Source organism: Megalobrama amblycephala, linkage group LG1, assembly GCF_018812025.1.
Source record: "Megalobrama amblycephala isolate DHTTF-2021 linkage group LG1, ASM1881202v1, whole genome shotgun sequence".
NCBI classification, from domain to species: domain Eukaryota; kingdom Metazoa; phylum Chordata; class Actinopteri; order Cypriniformes; family Xenocyprididae; genus Megalobrama; species Megalobrama amblycephala.
The window spans coordinates 29,121,967-29,145,573 of NC_063044.1; the positions used below are offsets into that span (position 1 = coordinate 29,121,967).

Below are 23,607 nucleotides of genomic sequence, written 5' to 3' on the forward strand. Positions count from 1 at the left end.
ATTTATCAGTCAGGCACATTTTCCAATAATTTTTTCTTGTTATTTTATTAGACACAAATCAACCACCTTTGACTTGTCAATCTCATTTCCTCCAGCCAATCACGGGCCCCCTCTACCCGCGGGCCCTGGGGCTTCAGCCCCACCTAGCCCTTATGTTAATCCGGCCCTGCGCATGATTTATAAATCGAGGGAACAAATTAATAAATCGTGCGCACGATTTAGCCTAGTACTTTTTTCCAGCATGTCATGCCCGGGGCTCCGTACTATACTCTTTGCTTTTGGTCAGTCACTGCCAGAACACAGCCGAGTGAGCCGACACTCAGCCGCAATTGGCCCGATTGCGCTGGCCACCTGGTAAATTGACAAAAAAATAAAAAATACCATAATTCCTACCATGGAACCATAGTACACAGAGAAAGCAAGAAATCTGTTAGCATTCCCATTCATCTCAGTGAGTCCATGACGGGCTTATTTTGCTATGACTGGCGAAATTACAAGAACCCCACAAAAAACAATGTCAGCTGTAAAACATCTACAATTTTATGATACAATAGGCCTACTTTTAATGGATATGCTGCATAGAAATATTTTTTATGCTGTTCATTTTTATAATATTCATCCAGCCGTGAACCTGTTATTTACTGCCATACAAATGTTTGTGCATGAAGTTACATGTCTTGTTAATATAAATGCAGGACCTGTTCATAAAAACATGCATGACTTAATTTTTATATTTAATATAAAGTAACAGAATTCCCCGCATGTGTGTTAATGATGAATGCCATAATAAAAAAAACACTTAATTTAAACAGCATCAGTGATGAGAACACGACGACTTTTACTTTTATTGTGAAAAACAGCCTGTTTCAGCCATTTTGAAAAGCTTTCTCACCAACTCCGGCTTCATGCTGCTGCAAACGGCCAGTGGATGTTAGTAAACACATAGTTTGTCAAAAAACGCGCTGCACATGAAGTGAAGCTATTTCCCGAGCAGTGTACTTCTGCACATAACAGACTATCGTAGCAAGTTTTCCCCGCTCTGTGCTATCGGACGCGCGTGTTACCTTCACAGGGGTCAGTAGTTTGGACATAACTGTGGTCAGTCAACCTCTAACTGCACAGCAAGGTCGTCCCATGTCTTGAGAGATCAAGGCTGGCCGAACTATATTTGTCTACCATAGGTAAGTTTTCATGACTGTTATATTGTTTTATGATACCGTCATAAACAGTCAGTAGACAGTATGTCACAACATGTTGCCTGAATATCAAAGTTGTGTCTTCCCATCGTGTTTATGTTTTTTATAAAGTGATGTGCTGCATGTACCTGTTTCAGGATGCACTATGTGGCAAGTGGCTCCCTGTCCTTCGGTTCTCTGGGCCTGCTCCGTCTGTTTGGGGCATCTTGGTCCTGGAGCCTTGCAGCAGGTCTGGGTGTTTACTTAGGAACAGGAGGCTGGCGGTACCTGTATGTGGTTGTTCGTACGGCTAAAAGGGACATCAAGTGAGTGACTGACTGATATTTTGTATGTCATCAACTACAAATTCTGCTTTCTGAGTTAAAGTCAACATGAAATGGAAACTCTATTTTCTAAATGTATGTAATTTATCTTGTTGTAATCATTTCATCTGTGCAAAAAATTATATAATGTTTAAACTAAAGTTGTCATGAAAGTTGCGATAGCCTTTTCTTCCCTTTTTATCGGTGTAAAAAGGCATCTCGAAAAAGAAAAGCTGTAGGGCGGGACTTTATTTTGCACATGGGGAATTGATTGGATGGTTGTGGTTTGCTATTGGTCGATCTCATGTGAGTGACAGGTTGTCCCGCCCTCGCACCAGTAAACGCATCATCAGAGCTGCAAGTTATTTTGATGAAAAAGGACACATCATTTAAAAAAATATCGATCTTCCTTTGAAATGATGGACTTCTCTCTGGTGACGTTTGGCAGACTTCTCCAATCATTCATTGGCTTAAACTCCGCCCCTTCTTACAATCGACTCAAAGTTCGAATTCAAATCTGCCTCCATCTAATCAACAAATGATGGACTGAACCAAGTCCCTTCTTTTCGATCTTTCGTTTCACTCAAATTTACGTCACTATACACATTGAAAGGATTGGTTGCTAGATTCACTACTTCCATTTCATCGCAACTTAAAGGATTAGTTCACATTCAAATAAAATTTTCCTGATAATTTACTCACCCCCATGTCATCCAAGACGTTCATGTCTTTCTTTCGTCAATCGAAAAGAAATGAAGGTTTTTGATGAAAACATTCCAGGATTTTTCTCCTTATAGTGGACTTCAATGGATTCCAAACGGCTGAAGGTCAAAATTACAGTTTCAGTGCAGCTTCAAAGGGCTTTAAATGATACCAGACGAGGAATAAGGGTCTTATCTAGAGAAACCATCGCTCATTTTCTAAAAAAATTAAAATGTATATGCTTTATATAAACAAATGATCGCCTTCTGAAAATTGAACGTGCAAAGACTAAGTCAAACACCCTTTACAAAAAAATGATGTCGGACGATTTTGAAGTTGGAGGAGAAAATGCAGTACTTCTGTCTAAATCATTCGTGAACTTTCCAACGTGATTATGTAATACGTGGCGCATCGCAGAGCAGTGCAAGACAAGCATTTGTGGTTAAAAAGTATATAAATTTTAATTTTTTTTAGAAAATGACTGATCGTTTCACTAGATAAGACCCTTATTCCTCGTCTGGTATCGTTTAAAGCCCTTTGAAGCTGCACTGAAACTGCAAATTGGACCTTCAACCCATTGAATCCCACTGAAGTCCACTATATGGAGAAAAATCCTGGAATGTTTTCCTTAAAAACCATAATTTCTTTTTGACTGAAGAAAGAAAGACATAAACATCTTGGATGACATGGGGGTGAGTAAATTAACATGAAATTTTAATTCTATAGTGAACTAATCCTTTAAATGACTAATGCTTCATATGTAGTATTTTCAGCAGGTGTGAATAACTGATTATTGCTCCTCTTGTCCATCAGTGGTCTTTATGTGCTGCTGAGGGTTAAACTGGCGCTATGGCATCATATCCGTCACCGAAACACCATACCCTCCATCTTTGCACAAACCGTGGCTCGACACCCAGACAAGCCAGCACTAGTGTATGAAGCCACTGGGGAAACATGGACTTTTTGCCAGTTAGATCAGATCTCCAATGCTGTGGCCCATTGGGCACTGAGCCAAGGCTGGACCTCAGGAGATGTGGTGGCACTCTTCATGGAGAGCCGGCCGCTCCAAGTTGCACTCTGGCTTGGCCTGGCCAAAGTAGGCGTGGAGGCTGCGCTCATTAACTTCAACCTCCGACGGGATTCGCTCCTGCACTGTGTGGGTGTGTCAGCATCCCGAGGGATGGTGTTTGGAGCAGAACTAGCAGATGGTGAGTCGAAAACCTTCTCTTTGACACTTTGATCTGGACCATGCAACTAATTGCACACTGCCTCCCTGTGTGTATGTAGCCGTGTCTGAAGTGAGCTCCTCCTTGAGTGAGAGCATGGTGCGGTTCAGCACAGGAGACCTCAGACCAGACCAGATGGCTGCTCTGAAATGTCAGCCCCTTGACTCCATTCTGGCATCTGCCCCTCGACACCCACCACCCACCACTCTGTCCAAGGGCTTCAATGGTGAGAGTCACAGTATTACGAGGGTTTACTTGTAGAGCAGAGGTGTCGAACACGTGGACCATAAGTCTGATATGGCTTGTGGAGGAGTCTGTGCTGGCCTGTGCAAAGATTTGAGGGGGAAAAATGTGTAAAGGGGTCATGAACTGAGAAATCAAATTTCCCTTGAGCTTTGACGGAAGAAAACTTCCTTGTTAGTTCAAAAACAGCTTTTATTGTAACCAAACTCTGAAGAAGAGAATCCACACCATCATTGCAATGATAACCCCGCCCACTGGCATGTTAGTGAGATGACGAGGAGAGAAGAGCGATACAGGACTCAAAATAACATTACCTTTCAAAGGATCTTAATGGTAGGAATATGGTTATTTATTTTCAACAATGTGAATAGTTGCGTCCAAAACGACACACTATACACTATGCACTTATACACTATGTAGTTATGCACTATGTACTCATCCATGTAGTGCGTGAATTGTATAAGGTTATTTTGTCATTTAGCTCCACTATGTAATTAAAGCTGCAACAGCTGAGTGCATGAAGTGTCCAAAATTCCACACTTCGTTTTCAAAAAAAACAAAATTACGACTTATTTAGTGATGGCCGATTTCAAAACACTTCTTCTGGAAGCTTCGGAGCATAATGAATCAGTGTGTCGAATTATGATTCAGATCGCGTGTCAAACTGCCAACGGCTGATATCACGTGACTTTGGCGCTCCGAACAGCAGATTAACAATGAGGGTGAGTAATAAATGACAGAATTTTCATTTTGGGTGAACTAACCCTTTAACCTTGAGAGCTGTAATAGTAAAAATGTGAAAAACACTGAAGTCTCACAGCAAACAAAGCATTCAAATCAGATGGCTAAAATCAGGGTAGGGAAAATGCCTTTTATTTCTAAATTATGACAACTTTTGATGCATTCAGCAAAACACAGTAGTGTTTAGTTAATGAATGATTTTGCAGTTTAAATGAATTGGTTGAGTGAATTATTCAATGACCCATTCATAAAGCATAAGCTGAAGTTAAGCTGACGTTTATAGGCTGAAGCAGAAGTTTATTGTAGTCAAGTCCTTCAAAATTATAATGAGTTTGACACCCCTGCAGCTGAGGCTCATTTCAAGAGGTCTCAGTTGGACAGTCCAATGGATGGCTCAAGTAGTTATTAGTGTCTTTATGTGCACATTACTTTGACTATCAGCGCACTGGAGTGTTACATTTATTTCATATCTTATGCTTTTATGATCTCTGCTGCTGCAGTTTTGCAGCAAAACTTTGTGTTGTGGGCCATTATGAAAGTTTTTATGGAGGTGAGTAAAAAAAAAACTTCTAGACAAGTGGGTTTGGGTCTATATGGCTTTAGGACAGATATTAGAATGATGTGTTAACCTTGTCTATCTGTTTATACCAATGGCTAGTTGTGTTTATTGTCAGTTATTAGTATGTAAAATTTATTTTTGTTGTCCTCCCTACCAATAAGTGTGTATTCCATTTGATTGCGTTTGTCCTCTATTCATTACAAATGTGGTGGATTGCCTATTACACAAGTTGTTAGAAGAACACTTCAGAATGTGCTTCTGGCTGTGGAATTGGTTTCTTTTTGCATAATAGCCCTGAATTAGTCACAACTTTGAGTAGCATTTAATTAGATTTATAATTTGCAAATCACAGAGCTCTATAAGCTCAAATAAATGCTTTCCACACTTGGGAAGTGATGGTGAGTTATCACATGGTTCTTAGTTCTGTTAAAAGCCCTTTTGATGATAAGAGACAAATAATCAGTTTGAAGTCAAGCATCTGATTGAGAAGGACAAAGAAAGGACAGAAAATATGAGTAAAGAAATATTTAAGAAGGTAAGAATAGCTAAATTTCACTATATACACTATAGCATCGTCAACAAAGAATGTCCTACTGCTCTGTTATGTAGTATGTATAGTGTGCACTAGGAATATCATAGTTTCAGCAGTTGATATTAATAGTGAAATGTCACAATTGTCAACACAATTTTGAATACTGCAGAAAATGCTAAAATGCTTTTGCGCTAAATGCTTTATTTAAGGTTAAATATTATTATTAAGTAATACTGTAATACATCAAAATTATAAATATAAATATTAGACTACATGCCATTTTTAATTTTTCTCAAATAGCTTTTCTAATTGCATATCTAATTGCATTATAAAGGATTATAAATAATTAACCAAATAATAAACATTAAGAATTTGAACAGGAAACACATAATAATCAAAAGGAAAATAAATTATTAAATAATATAATTGAATTGTTGAATTATTATGTGAATTGTTTCTAAACAAAAACTACCATTCAAAAGATTGGCATCTGTACGATTTTGATTTTTTTTAAATTATTTTTTAATCACTTATGCTCACCAAGGCTGCATTTATTTGCTCAAATATACAGTAAAAACAGTAATATTGTGAAATGTTATATTTTATGGTATTTGAAATAATTATTTGTAACATTTATTTATTTTTTTATTTTTTTTACTGACCCCAAACTTTTGAGTGGTAGCATGCACAACAATCGTTACTTTCTCAAACATGCCTTCCATTTCCAAAGTGAACTAAAGATCATATCAATTGGAATTTATTAATTCATTATTTGATCAATGATCAGACTGCTGATAATTAAGACATGCTGGCATATTTAATTCTGTGATGATAAAAGAATGGCACTCACTGAATTAAACAAAGAAACTATTATATTTTTAGCATTTTATATTGTGTATTACAACTTTTTTAGTAGGCCGCACTGCACAGTTACATTTGAACTAGTAGTCCAAGCATCACCCATGTCTCATCATGTTTTCTCTTTCTCATACAGATCATTTGTTCTATATCTACACTTCTGGCACCACAGGACTCCCTAAAGCTGCTATAGTGGTGCACAGTCGGTAATCTGCTCGCAGCCACGTCACAATCTTACAAATGAGCTTTTCCTTAGAAATGAAATAAGCTTTTATTGACCTACTTTCATTTTCTAGATATTACAGGATTGCTGCTTTCGGGTACCATTCTTTTCGTATGCGGCCAGATGACATCATCTATGACTGTTTACCCCTCTACCACTCAGCAGGTGTGTTGTGCATATCAGAGACATGTTGCTCCTGACATTATAGGATCTGTGGCTGCATTTACACTGCAAGTCTTAATGCACAAATCCGATCTTTTGACCATATCCCATTTTTTTGGGCCAGTGTGTTTACATTCACTTTAGACGCGACTGGTATCCAATATCTGTGTTTACATTACTTCCTGCCCCAAAATGATTGTCATTGATAATTTTACATGCACATAGTAGACCCTCAGGTTTTGAATGGCCGTGCTATTAAAATTATTTATATATGTCATGTCGTGTGGTCATGATCACCTGTCAGAATGGATAAGTTACAGCTGTCAGTGTCATGGTTGTATTGCAGTGCAAAATCTGACTGAACGGATATAGACTGGAAAATAAAGGTAATTTGCTTTTGATATTTTATCTACAGTTATTAGTTTTAGAATTCCATTTTTTTTATGAATTCGAGCGAGCTAGGGAGAGAGATCGCACGCACGAGAGAGTACAGTGAAGCTTTTGGCTTATAAGAAAAACAACAACACGGCGGTCTCTTTTAAATCAACCGGGCAAAGGTTGAAATTCAGCTTCTTAATGTATGTGTGTGTGCACAATTTCTTTCTAGAAAAATAGATAACGTTAGACATATAAAGTTCCCACCTCCATAATAAAGCTGCGAATTTTTAGTGCGAGTGCATACAGGCATGTCTGCTTTATAATACAACATTAAAGCTACCTTTTTGTCGCCCTCGCCGTGTGGTGGCTTGGAATTCCAATGGGAATCAGATATGCGTGTTTAGACGTAGGTCGCATGTCCAGAGATCGGATATGTATCGGATTTAAAACCACATTTGGAAGTGGCTCAGATCGGATGCGAAAAAATCGGATCTCGTGTGGATTTTTGTGTTTACACGTGTGCTACTAAGTCCGATCTGTGTCCGATGTGAGCAAAAGATCGGATTTTTTGTGCCAGTGTAAACACAGCCTTTGTCTTTCTATAAAGTTGTAAGCTGTTAGAAATTGTTGGTTTCAAATTAGACATACTGTTGTAGATTTTACAAATAGCTCAACATCTGTTGGATTTATTCATTAACAGGTAATATTATGGGTGTGGGCCAGTGTCTGATTCACGGTATAACTGTGGTGGTCAAGAAGAAGTTCTCAGCAAGCCGCTTCTGGGAAGACTGTATCAAACATAACTGCACTGTAAGTCACATACATAGGCGCCGATTTATGTTTCTGCCGGTGGGTGCCCATTACCCCACATCACCCCCCTATTACATTGATATATTACGTTTTCATGTTCCCTAATGGTCTCGTGGTAGAATTTTTGTTAAGAGAGTCAGAGGTTCAGCCGTGCTCTAATTATCAGTGGTTCGAATCTGCCTTCATATATTTTTTTTTTCCTCATTAAGTTCAAAGAAGTTCTTTAATGTTTGTATATCAAGAGCAGGGACATGTTTGTGTGCATTTTGTTAGTGATTTCCCTGGAAAGAAGAGTCAAGCGATAGATTGACGCTTATGTCTGAAGACTAGCTTACACGAGCCACATCGTTCCTCAGCTTTATTTAAAAAACAACACGTTTCAGCGTTAGTTCGCTTCTTATTTAACTCAAATCAACGTCAACTGGATGTTTCATTTGCATTATATCCGTGCCGCATGATGACAGTTTCGACCCAAAAGCCAAGACCCTTTTCACGAGTGTTGTCGTGAGTCATGCTCTCGCTGATATCTGATGCAAGGAGAGTTTGAGTGCGCACATGTATCTGATGGAGAGCAGAGCCATTTGTGCTCGTGCATCACTTGGATGCACTCTCAACGTTTGCCATTAAAATATCGCCATAGAAACAGCCTTAAAAAACTATAAAAAAGGGTGAGGATTGTGTCTGAAAGCTCCAATCGATTTGTTTATTGGTTAAAATCAATGGAGAATATCTTGTATTTTTCAGTTGGTGCTCGACCATTTCTGGTCACTCACTTTTGGGTCTTTATTAATGGCAAATAAGAATGCCCAAGATGATGAAAAGTTATCATTTGAAAATGTAACATTTGTAACATATAATAATTGTATCATTGTATTATGTTAAAAAAAGGTCCCAAAATTATTTCTAAACATAAACTACCATTCAAAAGTAATGTACATGCGGCCTAAGTGCCTCAAGCAAAACTCTTGGATGTCTTTTAAAGAGTCTATACCATGAACTTCACATACTTTTGAAAATCCAGCGTTAAGTTGATCCTGATTAGCGCTCATGGTCACAGTTGTAAACATGACAGCTTACTTCTTCTATGAGGGCCACGACGGCTTTAGTTCCAGGTGGAACATGAAAGGGTTAGTTCACCCAAAATGAAAATTCAGTCATTAATTACTCACCCTCATGTCACTCTACACCCATAAGACCTTCGTTCCTCTTCAGAACACAAATTAAGATATTTTTGATGAAATCCGATGGCTCAGTGAGGCCTGCATAGACAGCAAGATAATTAACACTTTCAGATGCCCAGAAAGCTACTAAAGACATATTTAAAACAGATCATGTGTCTACAGAGGTTCAACCTTAATGTTATGAAGTGACGAGAATACTTTTTGTGCAGCAAAAAAACAAAATAATGACTTTTCAACAATATCTAGTGATGGGCGATTTCAAAACACTGCTTCATGAAGCTTCAAATCTTTATGAACCTTTTGTTTTGAATCAGTGATTCAGAGTGCCAAAGTCATGTGAACTATTAAAATTGCAAAACACTTATGACGTAACAAAGCCTTGTTTACTGAAATCATGTGACTTTGGCAGTTTGATACACTCTGAACCACTGATTCCAAAAGATTTGTAAAGCTCAGAAGCTTCATGAAGCAGTGTTTTGAAATCGCCCATCACTAGATATTGTTGAATAAAGTCATTATTTTGTTTTTGGTTTTTTTGGCACTCAAAAAGTATTCTCGTCGCTTCATAACATTAAGGTTGAACCACTGTAGTCACATGAACTGTTTTAAATATGTTTTTAGTAGCCTTTTGGACATCTGAAAGTGTTAATTATCTTGCTGTCAATATATATATATATTTTTTTAGGCAAAATATATTCTCTAATTTGACCATTTAACCCTGAAACTAACCTGAAATAAAATGGTATTTATTTAATATTTCTAACACATGCTGACCATGGATATACAAACCTGACATTAAACATCAAAATGTATTTTAATATAGAATTTGAAAATATAAGCAGTGTTAAAGTTGTTGTTTATATGAATTGTCTTTTAACTCTTTCTCCAACAGTTTTTTTTTTTTTTTTTTTTTTAAGATGCCAGCCAGTGCTAGCATTTTGATAATTTTCTCAAAACTTTCATGGCCCCCAGAATATGTTGTTGTAGGAATATCATAAAATACAGTATATTAAAAGAATAAAGCCTCTGTTTAAAAAAAAAAATATAAAAAATAATAATAATAATAATTTTATTTTGGCTTCATGCATTCTTTTTCCAGTTCCAGTTTCACCAAAAATGCAACATTTTGAACAAAAATTTGAGAAAAATCTGTTTTTGTCAAAGAATACATCCAGATTTGATTCAGAACAATGATCAAATCATAGATGGAGTAAATCGAGTTCATCAACATCCCCAAAGCTTGCATAGTCTTTTACCTCGTCCTGGGACAAAATTTGATTCAGTAACGTTAGGTAGCTTTGATTTATATGCCGCTTAACATTTGGTGATCGCGATAGCTTACACAAGTGTAAAAAATGCTTCTATCACTTGTTTTTGCTTCTTCTTCACTTGTTTTTGGATTCTATACTCTTTCAGAAGATGTTTAACAGTGAAAACATGGATTGCCGTAATATTCTGTCAATGGCGGCGAGATGCCTTTTTAAATAAATGAATATGTCCCGGAGCATGAGTTAAACATTTGAGTTTTACAGTTTACGAATCCACTCAGCCAATATCCGGGTCTGGCGGTACAACTTTTAGCATAGCTTAGCATAGTTCATTGAATCTGATTAGACCGTTAGCATCTCGCTCAAAAACGACTAAAGAGTTTCAATATTTTTCCTATTTAAAACTTGATGTGGTTACATCGTTTACTAAGTTGGAAAATTGAGCCCATTTTCAAAAAAAGTGGAGTGTTCCTTTTAATGAGTGAATAAATTCACTAATGGATACAAGAGTGTATAGTTCTTACTCATACAACAGATCTTCCCTCTCTTAGGTTGTGCAGTACATAGGCGAGATTTGCCGCTACTTGCTGTCCCAGCCTGTGCGGCCCTCAGAGCGACAGCACCGGGTGCGTTTAGCTGTGGGGAACGGGCTGCGACCGAGCGTGTGGGAGGCTTTCATGGAGCGCTTTGGAGTGAAACAAATTGGCGAGTTCTATGGTGCCACCGAGTGCAACTGCAGCATTGCCAATATGGATGGCAAGGTCAATATATCAGTGTTGTTCTAAGAATGTTAAATATCATTTGATGAATTTTGTCAGTTGTAACTAGTGCTGGGCGGTATGACCAAAAATTTATATCACGGTATTTTTCAAAATTATATCAGTTTCACGGTATATGACGGTATTTTTTTCCCCCTATGCATGACCGGGCGTTAACCACATTTTCTACTGATTGAGAGAGGAAATACTGCAGTAGATTGACTAGAATGCCCCGTTTTACTGTCATGATGAGTGAATATTGTAGAAAAATTCCATACTAGAGTTAATACAGGTTTACAAAGCCCCACAAAATGATGCTGTGGGGAGACAACAACAACCAATAAAACACAGACCTGCAACACTCATTACAGACACATGAATATTAAAATATGACCATGGAGACAGAAAAAAAAGAGTTGAGCCTATAACCCTATATAACAACAAACTGCCAAAACGAGGGAGAAACGCGGAAGAACATTTAAACTGTCTAAGGATAATTTCAGTACATTTTAAGAGCATTACAGTCTCTGAACAAATGACATACGTATGTTTAACACAGAAAGAATAAAGCAGTTAAATTTTTGCCCATTCTTCTTTGAATTGTCAGTCTATTTATTAACTTACATTGTCTTCTGTGTAGCAGAATAACCCATTGTGTCATCGCGGTCATGATCAGACGTACAGTTCAGTGTCCTTTGCGTGTTACATTTTATTTGAAGAAGACATGGTTCATGTTTAGAGCACTAGAATATATGAAATAGGTTCATAAAAAAAAAAACTTAGACCGAAGCGAGCGTGTTTATATCTGATATATATAATCCATGTGGAGAACGTTGTTAATCTCATCGCGGCGCTCCTCGCAGAAACCACTCTCTCGCGCGTGTCGCGTGTAGTTTGAATTCTCCGCTGTAATCAAGGGCTGAATCCGAAATCGCCCCCTATATCTTCAAATAGGGCATTATTTGAGGGGACAGCCATTTGTAGTGGTGTCCGAAACCATAGTGGACGTTGAGTGCACTCATTCAATCTCACATTGCACCGCAATAACGAGTGTACAGCCAATGTACCTACACACAAAGGCTGTCCGAATTCACTTACTTGTTTTATTTCACTCTTGCAAGTGAACAATATAAGTGGATAATGTAGGGAATAGTGAATGAGGCTTTAGGGGGTGATTTCGGACTTACCATAGGCTGTGATGCGATCTCAGCTGTGCTCTCACTACAGTGCAACAGTGAAACGGGACCCCCCTCAAACAGTGACGCTGCGCTGCGTTCCGAACGTTGGTTAAGCGACACATACCGGTATTGCGGTATCATCAAAATTCATATCATAACAAAAATAAATACCGGTATTCGGTATGAACCGGTATACTGCCCAGCACTAGTTGTAACAGTTAACCAAATGGTAAAAACTCACTCTTAACTTGACAGGTTGGAGCTTGTGGGTTCAACAGTCGCATTCTGCCTAATGTGTACCCCATCCGACTGGTGAAAGTGAATGAGGAAACCATGGAACTGGTTCGAGACAAGCAGGGACTGTGTGTGCCTTGCCGACCTGGTGCGTTCACAGCCTGTTCACTTTCCTGTTTGATTTATATGTTTGCTGTACATGTATTCATGCAGTAGGTTTTACATCATTTTTATATCTGGTCTAAGTCTGATTTATGGTAGCCTCAGAATGTACAAACCCGATTCCAAAAAAGTTGGGACACTGTACAAATTGTGAATAAAAACAGAATGCAATGATGTGGAAGTTTCAAATGTCAATATTTTATTCAGAATACAACATAGATGACATCAAATGTTTAAACTGAGAAAATGTATAATTTTAAGGGAAAAATAAGTTGATTTTAAATTTCATGGCATCAACACATCTCAAAAAAGTTGGGACAAGGCCATGTTTACCACTGTGTGGCATCCCCTCTTCTTTTTATAACAGTCTGCAAACGTCTCGGGACTGAGGAGACAAGTTGCTCAAGTTTAGGAATAGGAATGTTGTCCCATTCTTGTCTAATACCTTCTTCTAGTTGCTCAACTGTCGTAGGTCTTCTTTGTCGCATCTTCCTCTATATGATGCGCCAAATGTTTTCTATGGGTGAAAGATCTGGACTGCAGGCTGGCCATTTCAGTACCCGGATCCTTCTTCTACGCAGCCATGATGTTGTAATTGATGCAGTACGTGGTCTGGCATTGTCATGTTGGAAAATGCAAGGTCTTCCCTGAAAGAGACGACGTCTGGATGGGAGCATATGCTGTTCTAGAACTTGGATATACCTTTCAGCATTGATGGTGCCTTTCCAGATGAGTAAGCTGCCCATGCCACACGCACTCATGCAACCCCATACCATCAGAGATGCAGGCTTCTGAACTGAGCGCTGATAACAACTTGGGTTGTCCTTGTCCTCTTTAGTCCGGATGACATGGCGTCCCAGTTTTCCAAAAATAACTTCAAATTTTGATTCGTCTGACCACAGAACAGTTTTCCACTTTGCCACAGTCCATTTTAAATGAGCCTTGGCCCAGAGAAGACGCCTGTGCTTCTGGATCATGTTTAGATATGGCTTCTTTTTTGACCTATAGAGTTTTATCCGGCAACGGCGAATGGCACGGTGGATTGTGTTCACCGACAATGTTTTCTGGAAGTATTCCTGAGCCCATGTTGTGATTTCCATTACAGTAGCATTCCTGTATGTGATGCAGTGTCGTCTAAGGGCCCGAAGATCACGGGCATCCAGTATGGTTTTCCGGCCTTGACCCTTACGCACAGAGATTGTTCCAGATTCTCTGAATCTTTGGATGATATTATGCACTGTAGATGATGATAACTTCAAACTCTTTGCAATTTTTCTCTGAGAAACTCCTTTCTGATATTGCTCCACTATTTTTCGCCACAGCATTGGGGGAATTGGTGATCCTCTGCCCATCTTGACTTCTGAGAGACACTGCCACTCTGAGAGGCTCTTTTTATACCCAATCATGTTGCCAATTGACCTAATAAGTTGCAAATTGGTCCTCCAGCTGTTCCTTATATGTACATTTAACTTTTGCGGCCTCTTATTGCTACCTGTCCCAACTTTGTTGGAATGTGTAGCTCTCATGAAATCCAAAATGAGCCAATATTTGGCATGACATTTCAAAATGTCTCACTTTCAACATTTGATATGTTATCTATATTCTACTGTGAATAAAATATATGTTTATGAGATTTGTAAATGATTGTATTCCTTTTTATTCACAATTTCAAATTTTTTGGAATCGGGTTTGTATTTGGACACAAAAATGTATGACTATGACTATCATTGAAAATATCAAAGCATATTTGTAGCATTTATTTTAAATAAATATAGCCCATGCACACTTGTCAAGTAAAAAAAAAGTGTTTGCAGGATTTGACTGCAATAAACTAACAATGTACAAAATAAGTCAATAGTCATTCTTCTCTCACTGATTTCTTTTGTGCCTGTATCATGTATTGTCTTCCACTCACAGGAGAGCCTGGGCTTTTGGTGGGGAGAATTAATCAGCAGGATCCTCTGCGTCGGTTTGATGGGTATGCTAGTCAGGATGCCACCAGGAAGAAGATCGCCTACAATGTATTCAGGAAAAATGACTCTGCATATCTGTCAGGTGCACTTTTATCACTCTGCAAAGAAGTGGCATTGTCTAAAAGTTTCTAACAGTATGGAAGTTAAATGATGTGGAAAGTTTTAGACTAAAAGGAAACAGTATGGCAGTTAAATGTCTGGAAAGTTTTAGACTAAAAGTATATATATATATATATATATATATGCTGACCCAATGAGTGTTTTGCTGTCCAATGGTCAGGCTTCAACTTTGCAGTTTCTAGTATTGCATTGGTATTGCATCCTTCTCATGAGCATTTAATAATTTTAGACTTTTCAGTCTGAGTTAAATATCTTTTTTTTTTGCCTGTAAAAGAAAACCTGCCTGATGCCCGAATATAAGGCGTTTTTCATTCCCAGTCTTCATGAACAATTATATATCACTTATAGATTATTAAATATAAAATTAATAGTAGTTATTAAGATTGATGTGATTTGGATTTGGTAAAATGTGCTTGGAAAAAAAATATGATCAGAAAATCAACTTGCCTAATAACTCCGCACACCATTAAGTTAATTTTGTTGGTATGGTGTCTCTCAGGTGATGTTTTAGTTATGGATGAGCTTGGATACATGTACTTCCGGGACAGGAGTGGAGACACGTTTCGTTGGAAAGGTGAGAACGTCTCCACTACTGAAGTGGAGGGAACACTGAGCAGCCTGTTGGGACAGACTGATGTAGCAGTGTTTGGAGTAAACGTGCCAGGTGAGACAAACAAAGCAGATTTTGTCCTAAAGTTCCAAGAACCCGTGATTCCAAAGTGTACACCTTCCACATATGTCCTCATATATCCTCAGTGAGTGAGTGTGTGTGTGTGTGTGTTTGTATAGGTGTGGAGGGCAAAGCTGGAATGGCTGCCATTGCTGACACAACAGGAAGCTTTGACTGTAATTCTTTCCTGAGAGAGGTTCAGCAAGCTCTTCCTCCATACGCACGGCCAATATTTCTACGCATCTCCCCATGTGTAGATACTACAGGTGAGGAAAACCCCTAAATAGCATACTGCCTGAATTGGGTGATATATATTAAGTATTTAGCAATATATGCACTGTAGTTTTGCTGGAGATATAAAATTAAGCAACACTGTGAATATCACAATGATTAATATATGAAAGCTTAGGTTACACTTTATTTTAGTGTCATTGTTACAGTGTAATTATACATTTAGGTACCGAGTAATATTAATTAACTACATGCATTTACTCTATAATTAGGGTTAGTTGCTTGTAATTACACTTAAATTACTGTTATTGCTATTATTAGTACATGTAACATATATACAGTGGTGGTCAGAATTATTGGCACCCTTGGTAAATATGATCAAAGATGACTATAAAAATAAATCTGCATTGTTTAGCCTTTTGATCTTTAATTCATAAAATGAGCAAAAATCTAACCTTTCATTGAAGGAAAAGAATTGAAAGTTGGGGAAAAATCACATTATGAAATAAATGTTTTTCAAAACACATTGGCCACAATTATTGGCACCCCTAGAATTTCTTATGAGTAAAATATCTCTGAAGTATATTCCCATTCATATTTACATTTTTTTAGCACACCAGGGTGTTCATGAACATGAAATTGTCCAGCCATGACTTCCTGTTCCACAGGAGTATAAACATGAAGAAACACAAAGGCCAAATTCCCTTAATCATTCATCACAATGATTAAAACCAAAGAATATAGTTCTGATGTGCAGCAAAAGATTGTTGAGCTTCACAAAATAGAAAGTGTCTGTAAGAAAATAGCTAAAGCATTGAAAATCCCCATTTCCACTATCAGGGCAATAATTAAGAAGTTCCAATCAACTAAAGATGTTACAAATCTGCCCGGAAGAGGATGTGTGTCTAAATCGTCCTAATGCGCGGTGAGGTGGAGAGTTTGAGTGGACAAAGACTCTCCAAGGATCACAGCTGGAGAATTGAAGAGATTAGTTGAGTCTTGAGTCTCAGAAAGCCTAGAAAAAAAAAGATCAAACAGCACCTACATCCTCACAAGTTGTTGGGGAAGATTTCAAGAAAAATCCTCTGTTCTCATCCAGGAAAAATCTCCAGCATATTCAGTTGTCAGACAAGACTGGAACTTCAAACGGGACTGACTTCTATGGTCAGATGAAACTAAAAAAAGAGCTTTTTGGCAACAAACCCACCAGATGGATTTGGTGCACACATGGATAAAAAGTACCCCATGTCCACAGTTAAATATACTGTTGGATCTTGAAGTTGTGGGCCTATTTTTCTGCTGGAGGTCCTGGACATCTTGTGTATCATGTGTATGCAGTATCATGGTATCATGAATTCATGGATTCTATCAAATACCAACAGATAAAAAATCAAAACCTGAACACTTCTTCTAGAAATCCAATAATGGGCCGTGGTTGGATCTTCCATCAGGACAATGATCCAAAACAAACATCAAAACTAACACAGAAATGTGTCACTGAGCACAAAATGAAGCTTCTCCCATGGCCTTCCCAGTTCCCTGACCTGAACCCTAAAGAAAATGAGTGGAGTGAACTGAAGAGAAGAAGCACCAACATGGACCCGGGAATCTGAAGGATCTGGAGAGATTCTGTATGAAGGAATGATCTCTGATCTCTTGTCAGGTGTTCTCCAAACTCATCAGGCATTATAGGTGAAGACTCTGAGCTGTTATCTTGGGAAAAGGAGGTTGCAAAAAGTATTTAACAAAAGGGTGCCAATAATTGTGGCCAACGTGTTTTGGAGAAAAACATTTATTTCTTAATGTTATTTTCTTCCCACTTTCAATTCTTTTCCTTCAATGAAAGGTTAGATTTTTGCTCATTTTAAGAATTAAAGATCAAAAGGATAAACAGTGCATAATTATTTTTTATAGTCATCTTTGATCATATTTACCAAGGGTGCCAATAATTCTGAGCACCACTGTTTATAACAAGGACACTAAAATAAAGTGATACCGAAGCCTGTTTTTGCCTTATTTTCTAGCATTTGTGTGTTATCTCATAATTCAGGACTCTTTTTCTTACATTTGTCTTATCTCATAATTCTGGGCTCTTTTCTCACATTTGTGAGTTATCTCATAATTCTGGGCTCTTTTCTCACATTTGTGTTATCATCTCATAACTCGGGATTCTTTTCTTACATTTGTGAGTTATCATCTCATAATTAATGACTCTTCTCACATTTATGTTATCTCATAATTTGGGACTCTTCTCAAATTTGTGAGTTATCTCATAATTCAGGACTCTTTTTCTTACATTTGTGTTATCTCATAATTTGGGACTCTTCTCACATTTGTGAGTTATCTCATAATTCAGGACTCTTTTTCTTACATTTGTGTTATCTCATAATTCTGGGCTCTTTTCTCACATTTGTGTTATCTCATCATCTTGTGAACTCTGGATTCTCATAATTCAGGACTCTTTTTAATTTGTGTTATTCATAATTTGTCTTCTCACATTTGTGAGTTATCTCATAATTCATGGTTATCTCATTTTCTCTTTTCTCACATTTGTGTTATCATCTCATAACTCTGGATTCTTTTCTTAAATTTGTGAGTTATCTCATAATTCATGACTCTTTTCTCACATTTGTGTTATCTCATAATTCGGGACTCTTCTCACATTTGTGAGTTATCTCATAATTCAGGACTCTTTTTCTTACATTTGTGTTATCTCATAATTCGGGACACTTTTTCTTACATTTGTGAGTTATCATCTCATAATTCAGGACTCTTTCGGACATTTGTGAGTTATCTCATAATTTGGGACTCTTCTCACATTTGTGAGTTATCTCATAATTCAGGACTCTTTTTCTTACATTTGTGTTATCTCATAATTCTGGGCTCTTTTCTCACATTTGTGTTATCATCTCATAACTCTGGATTCTTTTCTTAAATTTGTGAGTTATCATCTCATAATTCATGACTCTTTTCTCACATTTGTGTTATCTCATAATTCGGGACTCTTCTCACATTTGTGAGTTATCTCATAATTCAGGACTCTTTTTCTTACATTTGTGTTATCTCATAATTCGGGACACTTTTTCTTACATTTGTGAGTTATCATCTCATAATTCAGGACTCTTTCGGACATTTGTGAGATATCTCATAATTCGGGTCTCCTTTTTTCATATTTGTGAGTTACTATCTCATGATTCTGCACTCTTTTTCTCACATTTTGAGTTATCTCAAGTCAGGACTCTTTAAAGACTGATTTAGCTATTTGTTTGCAGCATCAATCAAAAATATTCACAGAAATCGATGCATAACATTTTTCATATGTTAAAATGTTTTTGAAAATATTTCTGTTAAAAACTATGTATTGGTGGGCATGAAAGAAATGATTAAATATTGTGCATTGTGTCTAGATTTCTACTGATTTTTTTTTTTTTTTTTCATTTTGAATCTAATTGGCTACAATGTCTGTAAAATGATTGTAAATTTGACTGAAAAGACCTATCCATTTTCTCAAATGTTTCAGTAATAGTGTGTATGCTGTGAACTGATTTCCAGCTCTTACCTTTTCATAGGAACATTTAAAATTCAGAAGACCAGATTGCAGAAGGAAGGATACGATCCACGGCTCACAGCTGACCAGATCTATTTTCTGAACTCCAGAGCAGGCCGTTACGAGCTTGTTAACGAGGAGCTGTACAATGCTTTTGAAGAAGGAAGGATATCCCTTTGAGATGAAGAAGAGAAGGTAGTCTGAACCTACCTGATCATCCTCTAACCTGTGACCGTGTGAAACTTTTTTTGCATTTACATTCTTCAAATTTATAGTATTGCATTTGAAGAGGTTTCTTCGATTTGGTAGCCTACTAGAAAGCACAAGCTGTTTCTTGACAATGACAAACTGAATATCTGATATGCAATAGATGAGACAGTAAGAGTGAATTGTTCTTTTAATGTGTTATTCTTAGTTAGTCTTAGTGCACATGTGACAAAAATACATGCACACTCCCAATTTAACTACAACGACACAACCTCTAAAGCCAACTGGATGAAAGATGAAACTCCACTAGGATGTCTGGCTTTGACACTAGACCTATACCATTACAAACCAGCTAGTAAAATACATTTTGAGCCTGAACGATGATGATTAGTGTACATTAACACGATTTTTACGACATAAACTTTATTAAAATGCCTAACTCCAAAGTGACTTTTAGAAAGCTGAAAGAGTGTCTTTGTAAACAGCCACAATAAAGTGCCTTAGATTTTACCTCAAGCTTTACCCATGTGTGATAAGACAAGATGAATGGCCTGACACTGATACATGAACAAAGATATTTTGAAAACTAAAACAGTGTAATTACATGAATCTACTGCAATCTAAATGAATAAATAAACATTTTTACTTCAATTTTGCTCCTCTTTTCTGATTCTAATGTCCGGACATTTACATTTATTTGTGCCGAATCTCACAAAGAAATGCATGAGTCATATTTAAATAAAATGTATTATTGCTCACTTTTAAATAAACGAGTAATTACACAAATATTTAAATAATATTACTCTATTGGGCTGTCACAATATCAGATTTTCACTACACTCCCCTGTTTTTGTTTTTTGTTTTTTTTAATGTTCTGATCTTTGAAATGTATGGGTTATATTTAAATTAAATAAAATACAATTTTGGTCAAACTTTAGATTAGGGTACAATTCTTACTATTAACTAACTAACTATAAACTACAACTTTTGCCTCAAACTCCTAATTACTGCTTATTAATGGTAAGGTAGTTGTTAAGTTCAGGTATTGGGTAGGATTTAGGGATGTAGAATATGGTCATCCAGAATAAGGCATTATATGTGCTTTATAAAAACTGATAAACAGCCAATATCCTAGCAATAATAAACAACTAGTTAATAGTGAGAATTGGACCCTAAAGTGTTACCAAATATTTAAATAATAATAATTAGGCCTGTCAAAAAAAATCTTTTTTTTTTTTTCTTTTTTTTTTTTGTGGCCAAAAGAATTAACAATAACAATAGGTATCTATAGAAATTTGGAGGGTTCTATTAGTCAAATTTGAAATATCAATAACACTCAAAATATGAGACAGTGAATTTCTGATGCATATGCCACACAAATTGGAAACACTTCTTCAGGAGTTTCAAAGTCGTCATCTAATTGGTTGAATTATACAGGATTTCTGAGAGACGTGCGTGTCGCTTTCTTCAACGGTCTGCCTGGAAACAAAGATGCCATCGTGTCAACTAAAGGTCCGTTCACACATTAAGAAAGATAACTATAAAGATGTTCATTCTAAGTGTGTACATGTCTGTCACTTTAAATGCTCAAACTCATTACAGCAGGATGTATTCTGATTGGCTGTCAATGTTTTTATTGTTCATCAGCTGGAAAAAATCATTGTAAAAGCAATTCCAACTATATTCTCTGTGCCATTATCATTATAGCTGTGGTGTGAACTATGCTATTCTTTAATATTGAGTATGATTTTTAGAACTATATCTTTATTTCTATCTTTATAATTGTCTTCCTTGGTGTGAACGGGCCTTAAAGTCCCCCTGAAATCATAATTTAAGTTTTTTAGCTTTAAGTATTAATATGTTAGCCTTAATGTTATGAATAAGCTGGTGTGTACCAAAACAATGACAAAATTCACATTTAGGAGATAAGCATTAAAAACTTGGATCATGGATTTTCATGATACAGTGCCCTCCACTAATATTGGCACCCTTAGTAAATATGAGCAAAGGCGGCTGTGAAAATAAATCTGCATTGTTTATCCTTTTGATCTTTCATTTTTAAAAAATCACAAAATTCTAACCTTTCATTTAAGTAAAACAATTGAAAATGGGGAGAAAGCTCATTATGTAATAAATGTTTTTCTCTAGTTCACGTTGGCCACAATTATTGGTACCCATTTATTGCAATGTCCTTTTCCCAAGATAACAGCTCTAAGTCTTCTTCTATAATGCCTGATGAGTTTGGAGAACACCTGACAAGAGATCAGAGACCATTCCTTCATGCAGAATCTCTCCAGATCCTTCAGATTCCCAGGTCCACGTTGGTGCTTCTTCTCTTCAGTTCATTCCACTCATTTTCTTTAGGGTTCAGGTCAGGGGACCGGGACGGCCATGGCAGAAGCTTCATTTTATGCTCATTGACACATTTTTGTGTTGGTTTTGATGTTTGTTTTGGATCATTGTCCTGATGGAAGCTCCAACCACGGCCCATTATTGGATTTCTAGCAGAAACGGTCAGGTTTTGATTTTTTTTATCTGTTAGTATTTGATAGAATCCATGATACCATGTATCTGAACAAGATGTCCAGGACCTCCAGCAGAAAAATAGGCCCACAACTTTAAAGATCCAGCAGTATATTTAACCGTGGACATGGGGTACATTTTACCCCTGTGTGCACCAAACCCATCTGGTGGGTTTGCTGCCAAAAAGCTCTTTTTTAGTTTCATCTGACCATAGAAGTCGGTCCCTTTTGGAGTTCCAGTCTTGTCTGACAACTGATTATGCTGGAGATTGTTTCTGGATGAGAGCAGAGGATTTTTCTTGAAACCCTCCCGAACAACTTGTGGTGATGTAGGTACTGTTTGATAATTTTTTTTAGGCTTTCTGAGACTCAAGACTCAACTAATCTCTTCAGTTCTCCAGCTGTGATCCTTGGAGAGTCTTTGTCCACTCAAACTCTCCTCCTCACCGCGCATTAGGACGATTTAGACACATGTCCTCTTCCAGGCAGATTTGTAACATGTTTAGATGATTGGAACTTCTTAATTATTGCCCTGATAGTGGAAATGGGGATTTTCAATGCTTTAGCTATTTTCTTACAGCCATCCTCTATTTTGTGAAGCTCAACAATCTTTTGCTGCACATCAGAACTATATTCTTTGGTTTTAATCATTGTGATGAATGATTAAGGGAATTTGGCCTTTGTGTTTCTTCATATTTGTACTCCTATGGAACAGGAAGTCATGGCTGGACAATTTCATGTTCATGAACACCCTGGTGTGCTAAAAAAATGTAAATATGAATGGGAATATACTACAGAGATAATTTACTCATAAGAATTTCTAGGGGTGCCAATAATTGTAGCCAATGTGTTTTGGAGAAAAACATTTATTTCATAATGTGAGTTTCCCCCCACTTTCAACTGTTTTACTTCAACTTTACTTTTGATCTTTTATTCAAAAAAAAAAAAAAAAAAGGATAAACAATGCAGATTTATTTTCACAGCCACCTTGATCTTATTTACTAAGGGTGCCAATATTTGTGGAGGGCACTGTATCACTGTGCACTTAATCTTCTCTTTAAATCCTTTGTCCAATCAAATGCTCTCTAGAATCTGAAGTCCCGCCCCTCCTACACTAAACAGAGCTGAAGCTGTGGCTGAAATCGGTCATTTGTTCACACATTTACTAGTTTCTATATGGTGAATGGCACATAGTGCACTATATAAAGGATAGGAAACGATTCAGACAGTGTAAATATGCTTTCCATTGACGCAAATGAAGTCTGTTTTCGTGTTAGTCATGTGAACCACCGCAGCGCCAGCACAGTTTGCTCCGGTCTAGAGACACACAAGCGGATCATACGCGTGATTTGGCAAAATCCTCGAAACATTCGGGCACATTTGAATTCTAGAAACCTATAAAAAACCTATATAAATGCTATAATTTAAAGCAATATGGAGGAGAAACAGTTAAAGATTGAGGAAAATAGGGTTTTATGAGCTCAACAGCTCTGGCCGTGCTATTGGCTATTTTGAAAAAGGGGAGGAGCTTCTAGATATATCCCACCCTGTCTTCCTTTTTCATAGGAAATTATGTCAACTCCTCCAACATGATTTTGTGTGGCAGGGTGTCGCCATTGTTGTT

The 23,607-nt window shown here is 37.2% G+C and overlaps 1 protein-coding gene across 1 annotated transcript; it reads left to right on the plus strand.

Moving 5' to 3' along the window:
* Positions 1-896: 896 nt before the first annotated feature.
* slc27a1a (solute carrier family 27 member 1a) lies at positions 897-20,112 on the plus strand. Its single transcript, XM_048188190.1, has 13 exons — positions 897-1,181; positions 1,334-1,501; positions 3,014-3,408; positions 3,488-3,652; positions 6,496-6,565; positions 6,656-6,747; positions 7,823-7,932; positions 10,933-11,142; positions 12,573-12,699; positions 14,631-14,768; positions 15,306-15,470; positions 15,596-15,742; positions 19,277-20,112. Exons 2-13 carry the CDS (start codon positions 1,335-1,337, stop codon positions 19,432-19,434), a joined length of 1,944 nt encoding a protein of 647 aa, XP_048044147.1. The 5' UTR covers positions 897-1,181; position 1,334; the 3' UTR covers positions 19,435-20,112.
* Positions 20,113-23,607: the final 3,495 nt, after the last annotated feature.

Bases quoted from the DNA above. Each gene is read 5' to 3' on its own strand.
- slc27a1a (XM_048188190.1), top strand. From the start codon at position 1,335: ATGCACTATGTGGCAAGTGGCTCCCTGTCCTTCGGTTCTCTGGGCCTG. The intron at 6,566-6,655 runs GTAATCTGCTCG...TTCATTTTCTAG, and splicing joins GCTATAGTGGTGCACAGTCG to ATATTACAGGATTGCTGCTT. The intron at 14,769-15,305 runs GTGCACTTTTAT...GGTGTCTCTCAG, and splicing joins TGACTCTGCATATCTGTCAG to GTGATGTTTTAGTTATGGAT.